The 7,049-nt window shown below is 40.7% G+C and overlaps 1 protein-coding gene across 2 annotated transcripts in view; it reads right to left on the bottom strand.

Annotated features, from left to right (window-relative positions):
- The window catches only part of isl1a (ISL LIM homeobox 1a), a 9,578-nt gene extending 8,240 nt beyond the window's left edge, over positions 1-1,338 (bottom strand). For both annotated transcript variants that reach the window (XM_079515418.1, XM_079515417.1), the window contains exons 1-2: positions 1,216-1,338; positions 261-450 (exon numbers count right to left, since the gene is read on the bottom strand). In XM_079515418.1, the coding sequence (XP_079371544.1) occupies positions 261-450; positions 1,216-1,243 (218 nt within the window). In that variant the 5' untranslated portion in view covers positions 1,244-1,338. The remainder of the gene's footprint in view (positions 1-260; positions 451-1,215) is intronic.
- Positions 1,339-7,049: the final 5,711 nt, after the last annotated feature.

Here is a 7,049-nt window from a genome sequence, read left to right as displayed (position 1 = left end):
GTTCCATTTTGTACACTGTCAGAGTTACAGACTTGTAAGGGACCCTTATTACTAAGGGGTTTAGAAAGGTTACCCCTTCAAGGAACCCCGCACCAGAGCCTCTCAGTCCGGACAGCACTTCTTTGAGAACGTAGCCGATATCGAGCCTGGCTCTCTGGCCGACTGGTAAGTATACGCGCCATCGGATCCAACAGTCCCGGAGGGTTCGCCTCCCGGCCGAGGCAACAGTGAAACACCAGCCGTGAAACTACCGTACCAACCTGACGTAGTCCCGCTTGCAGTAGGTCTTTCCGTCCCGCACGAAGCAGGTGCACGACTCGTCCAAATACTGGTTGCATTCGGCGCACTTGAGGCAGGCCGCGTGCCACTCCAGGTCCGGACTGACCCGCAGGATGTACTGGTCGTGGATCTGGTTCCCGCAGCCCACGCACAGCGACATGAGGCGCTTTTCTGAGCCAAAACACAACACCTCGGATTAGAACCACTTCTAATAGACAGATAGATATTTGACTGTATGCCTGGTCATTTTTGCAAAATTGTTTCCATCACAGCTCTTGCATTGACTTGTGTCACGAAAGATTAAAACAATGAATACATTTAAAATAAAATATAATCATATAAGTGTGGATAGTCTGGATACATTATAGGCTATTGCCGCAATGTAGGCTGACGTTTTTTGTTGTTTTTATCCTTGTTTAGTTATCCTGGCACCTGTTTAAGGCGTGTCAACTCTACTAGGCTACTATTATTATTATTATTATTATTATTATTATTATTATTATTATTATTATTATTATTATTATTATTATTATTATTATTATTAGTATTATTAGTATTAGTAGTATTAGTAGTATTAGTATTAGTATTAGTATTAGTATTATGTATGTCTATCAATATTAGTATCATCAGTAGGTATTGTTGTTGTTAATAATTATATTAGCCTATTATTATTATTATTATTACCACTAGGTTATTAGTAGTGTCAATATAATAATAATAATAATAATAATAATAATAATAATAATAATAATAACAAATTAAATTATGGCAATTATAACAATTTACCTGGATTATAATCCTGAAATATAGCCTATTTCCGTATTAAACATCCTATATAAAACAAACCTGTCTCTAATCAGTATAGGGACGCACGGCTGTCCTAATAACGTATAATGTTGATAGTGCAAAAAGCCGCTGCATGGGTGAAGAACTTACTTTTCGGCGGGTCGCCCATGTCTCCCATGTCCAAAAAGTAAGGCGGCGTTAGGTCCACTTTAGAAACGTTTCACACACACCTATAGGGCAAAAATAAAAAGCTTATCTCCGTCCCCCTGTCTTGTCCCGTGCTGTCCCGTGCTGTCCTATGATGTCCAATGATGTCCTGTGATGTCCTGCGCTGTCCTGTAACTGTCCTGCGCTGTCCTTGCCACGCGCTCCGCGCGTCCTGCGTGGAAAAAGACGGAAAAGAAGCGGGTACGGAGTGTGAGCGACGCGGGGGATCACCGCGCTGTGCTCGGCCCGGGGAATAGACGCTTTGGGGCCGGTGTGTGCACTGGTGTGTGTGCGTGCAGTGTAGCCTATGTGTGAGCGCAGTGAGTGAGTGAGTGACTGTGTGTGTCAGTGTGTGTGTGCGCGCGTGTGTACGTGAGTGAGTGTGCGTGCGTGTGTGTGAGTGTTTGTGTGTGTGTCCGTTCTCCTGGTGGGGTGTGTGTGTGTGACTGGTCCTAACACTGATGGGACTTTCTCTCTCTCTCTGTCTCTCTCTCTCTCTCTCTCTCTCTCTCTCTCTCTCACACACACACACACACACACACACACACACACACACACACACACACACACACACACACACACACACACACTCTCTCTCTCTCTCTCTCTCTCTCTCTCTCTCTCTCTCATTGGGTGACGTAGGCGGGTGAGAGAGACGTCATCTTCATGAGAAGCTGATTGGATATGAAGAGGAGAGCAGCTGTTCCTCTGTAAAGTCCGCGCGCGCACGCACGCACGCACGCACGCACGCACGCACGCACGCACGCACACACACACACACACACACACACACACACACACACACACAAAAGTCCCTCAGTGTTTTTTTTGCCGATCTACAAGCCCTCAGTTGGAGCTATTTTCGGGTATAAAGGGCTTTAATTATTTCATTTCATTTCATTTCATTTTACTTTATTTTATTTTATTTTATCTCCTTTTTTTATTTTATTTTATTTTATTTTAGACTGAAGTTATACGGGACACGGGCCGCATCTGTCCTTTTCTCATGGTTTCAGGAGTAATACGTATTCATTATCATTTTCAAAACCTGTGGTTGTAAGTGACGGAGATGATAACGCAGTGATGATTACACATTCTCAATGTGTTGTTCGTGGACGTGGTCCTCGATGTACGATGTACCTCTCGATCCACTCCTTAGAACAATTATTGTGATTCCATATACGTACACTTTCAGAGTCTCAGAGTTAAATGCATAGAACACATTTTACAGTGTAGATATTGCATTGAATTGGGATCTGTGGCCTAAATGAATATCAACACACGCAATTAAATAATGAACGTTTTAGTTTAGGTAAACAAAAACAACAAATGGCAGAGAAAGAGCATGGCCTGCAAAATAGTTAGGGCCTGACTAGGCCTACTGACTGTAGGCTACTTTGTTTTGTCTTCTTTTCACCACTTGAACGTGTGTGTCTCTCTGCTGTGAACGAGGCGAACGTAAGAAACATTTGCATACTGAATAATTAAGCATGTTTGTTCAATCTATAGCTGTGGTGTGAGTGTGAACAATAAATCTGAGTGCTAACGAGGCTCGTCCATGCAGCGCCATGTGGCACAAAGGCGCCCTCTGGCGGCGGTACAACCACCCACTAAAGACTAAACCACTTAGTGGTTCTCAAAATGTTACATTTCAAGGTCTGACTCTTCCTTTTACTCTGACAGTGTACAAATGGACTAAATGCTGGTTCCATTTGTAGGCCTACACTGTCAGAGTTACAGACGTATAAGGGTCCATTAGGACCCCCTATAAGGTCCAGCCTATACCATCATATAGCATCAATTAAATTCATATTTATAAATAAGAATATGTAGCAACATGATAAAATTAAAGTCTGACACTACATCCTGCTGACAAAATATACCATAGGCCTAGAGAGAGAGAGAGAGAGAGAGAGAGAGAGAGAAAGAGAGAGGAAATAATTTCCCAATATAATTCCAATTATTAATCATTAATTAATCAATCATTAATATAAGAAAATGGTCAATTGGTCAATAGCCTACTAGTAGAGTGTAAAAAAGCTATAGGGGCCTAATAGTCAATTCAACTGGATTTAGGCATTTTTTATTAAATTATAATTATTACATTGAATCAAATAAAAGACAACGGCGGTTAAAATCAAGTAGCATCAGTAGCTTATTTGTGTGTGTGTGTGTGTGTGTGTGTGTGTGTGTGTGTGTGTGTGTGTGTGTGTGTGTGTGTGTGTGTGTGTGTGTGTGTGTGTGTGTGTGTGTGTGCACGAGCGTGCGAGCGTGCGTGCGTGCATGTCAGTGTGTGACATATGGGTGCATTTGCGACGGAGGCCTGCATGTTATAGAGAGAGCAGCAGTCTGCTAGCCTCCCCTGGACTCCATGCAGCAGAAAGGCTTTTTATGAGTGATTTATTGACCCATATGGTTATTGTACCTGCACCTTTGTACTGCACTGTGTGGCCACCATAACTCATATTATAGCCTTCTAAGACTAAGCCCCCTCTCACGCACGTACACACACACACACACACACACACACACACACACACACACACACACACACACACACACACACACACACACACACACACACACACACACACACACACACACACACACACACACACACACACACCCTCTACCCAAGAAAGATATAATGGCAGCGCCCTATAGCAACATGTCAATGCACTGTAGCCCACTGTCTGTCTTTCTTTCTTTCTTTCTTTCTTTCTTTCTTTCTAAACTTTCTTTTATTTGTCAATTATCTTTCATTTATGTTTTTAACTCCTGCATGCTCCTGCATGTTATCCTTTCAGCAGATCATGTTAATAAAATATTAAATCAATCAATCCATCAATCCATCAATCCATCAATCAAATCAACCAATTAGGCAGGCCTAATATGGGGTTTTCTGGATATTATATTTGTCACGTGACACCGTCTTTCGACAAAGCACAATTGGAGACAATAAAAAATCTACATATTTACACATTTTGACATTTCAACAGAACATTTTGTCTAACAGAAAATGTAAACACCAAACAGTGTCCTGCATGGGGACTTGTTTCCATTGTGGTCCGTCTTATGTATTCAATTCACATCAACAATGTACAAAGGATTAACGCAATAATACATGGTGGCACTGCTATTGTTTATATCTATTAAATATGCACATTACTATACACATTAAAAAATGCACATTGCCTGCAATTTATTTTGGCATTGCTACTAAGCTACCTGTCTAAGACAAGAATTTGTTTTCACTGTTTTCTCTTGCTTTAATATAATATTACAATTTACAATTTAGGCATTTAGCAGATGCTTTTTATCCAGAGTGACAGTAAGGTAAGGCAAGGTAATGATCAAATGCAGAGAGAGACAGTGTATGCCTCAGTGATCTACAGTAGGATCACAGGTAAACCAGGAACCTAGCATCAGTAACCTAAAAAACAACAACACATAAAACAAAACTGTACATTAGAAACAATATAATGCCAGGTAAAGAACTGAACCAGTGACAAATAAAAACATCTTGATTCTTGTTCTGTCTTGCACTTTTGAAATGCATAACAGCACCTTACTCAAACTGTGCTGGTAACGTTTTTTAATTTCTTTGTGCTGGTAACTTCTTATATGAATTACACGTCATATCACACATATAGGCCTACATAGGGGCTCTTTATTAAATGTCTGTTTATGCTGCGTTTTAGCTTTGGTCTTTTTATGTTACCTTGGTGTTCCACCGCAAGTTTCATATTATTGATGTATGTAAGTACATGGGGAAAGTGAGAAATAAAGTGATTCTTGGTTCTTGCTCAAGGGCACTTCGACACACAACCGGCCGACTGCACCTTCCGATTCCAAGATGGCCGCTCCCTTCCTGATCCACTGCCCGCCCGAAAGGATTGTGTGGTTTTTCACTATACCAAAAAGACAAAAAGAGAGAGTTTACAGATGACAAAAAAAATATGCATATCAGTGCTTCTCAACCTTTTCTGGTTGGTCTTCCACTGTTAAGTGGTCAGATGGGTGGGCTACGTGCACTTTCAGAACCGTCAGTCAACAAATCCATTGTGTTCCACCTCGGATCGATGGCACTAACATATAGTATACTTTAAATTCTTATTTATTGGCATCAAGATTAAAGTTATATTTTATCACTGAAATCTTTTGTGTTTTGCCAATTATTTTGGGGCCAACTTTCCGTGGCCCCACACCACCGGTATGCCTTCGCAGTTTGAGAATGGCTGGTTCTACGCCATCTTTTGTACAATGGCAGATGATTGGAACGGCAATGTGTCTACGTGCGTGCGTGCATGCGTGCGTGTGTGTGTGTGTGTCTACACGCACGCACACGCACAAACACACGCACGGTTTTATAGCATCTGAAAGGACAGCAGAGAAGGAAGTTGCATCCACAGCTGTCACTTCTCCTGCCAGACTCCATGACTTATTCTGCTGAGTCATCGCTAGTTCTCTGCTGTACAGTGTACACACTGCACACACACTCACTCTCTCTCTCTCTCTCTCTCTCTCGCTCTCTCTCTCTCTCTCTCTCTCTCTCTCTCTCTCTCTCTCTCTCTCTCTCTCCAGTATGTTTTTCTGTTTCTGAATGTCCTTGCACATGCATGAAAATGTAAAAAAAAATATAGAACTGTTGTGCATGAAAGGTCACACAAGATGTGAATACTGCACACCATCTTATGAAAAAGGAGAGAAAAAAAAGAGGCTATAAAGCACTGTATATTGTATATAAAAAAATATCCCACATGCATGACCTTAATTTGTGCTACATACAAGCATTTTAATCCAGTGTGTGTACTGTGAGTTTCAAAGAGCAAACACAACGTTGTGTGAGTGAAGTGAACCCCACAGGGCTGTGCTCATTATTATTTAACCAACCTATATACTCTGTTGTCTGGGGTCCCCCAGGGCTCTGTTACTGGTCCTTTCCTGTATGCCCTCTGCAAATTAGCTCCTGCTCAAATTTAATGTGATGCTTTTTAGATCTGCTATTTTCACTAAATGTTTGCCTATGATAACATGCCCAGATTATGGACTCTCTATGTGGTTTGGTTTAACCTCTTTATCTTATACTTTGGCTATTAAAAATATACAAACAAAATGCCGATCTATACAAACTCAAAATAATAAATAATAATAATAAAAAAGATTCAAGATTTCATTGAATTCAGAAGTGAAAGTGTCTTTTGGAGGTGCACTCTAGAGGCCCCTGAACATGCAATTCCAAGTTAGTCATGTGTTGCGTAAATAGGCTCTATTAGAGGGGTGTAACGATAGTAACTGAATCGAAAAAAATATTTTAATTTCAAGAATTGAAGTATATCGAAATGAAAACAGCAACATTGACTATGTATCGTATGGTTTTGCAATGCAAATAAACGGGAATCGTTTTGCTATGCAAATAATCGATTGTATCAATACTACATTTTTGTCCGTGGTAGGCCTATTTAGCAATTCTTTGAAGAAAAAAGGGGTTTAATTAGCCTACTTAGTTTAAAATAATGTCAATGTATTTTAAATAGTTACTGTATCGATTTCAAATCATTGAATCGGATCGGATCGGATCGCCATAATGAACCAATATCGTCCATGTATCGTATCGTCAACCATGTAATGTATCGTGATACGTATCGTATCGCTGTTAAAATGTATCGGTACACCCGGCTCTATGCATACGCCATTTTGGAAATAACTCTTCCTAATTCCAGGCCTCTTCAACTTCCTTCACATGGTGTTACCAATGATACTCTGTTCAGACTGTT

The sequence above is a fragment of the Electrona antarctica genome (genome assembly GCF_951216825.1).
Source record: "Electrona antarctica genome assembly, chromosome: 12".
Taxonomy (NCBI): domain Eukaryota; kingdom Metazoa; phylum Chordata; class Actinopteri; order Myctophiformes; family Myctophidae; genus Electrona; species Electrona antarctica.
This window is presented reverse-complemented; position numbering and strand designations above follow the sequence as displayed.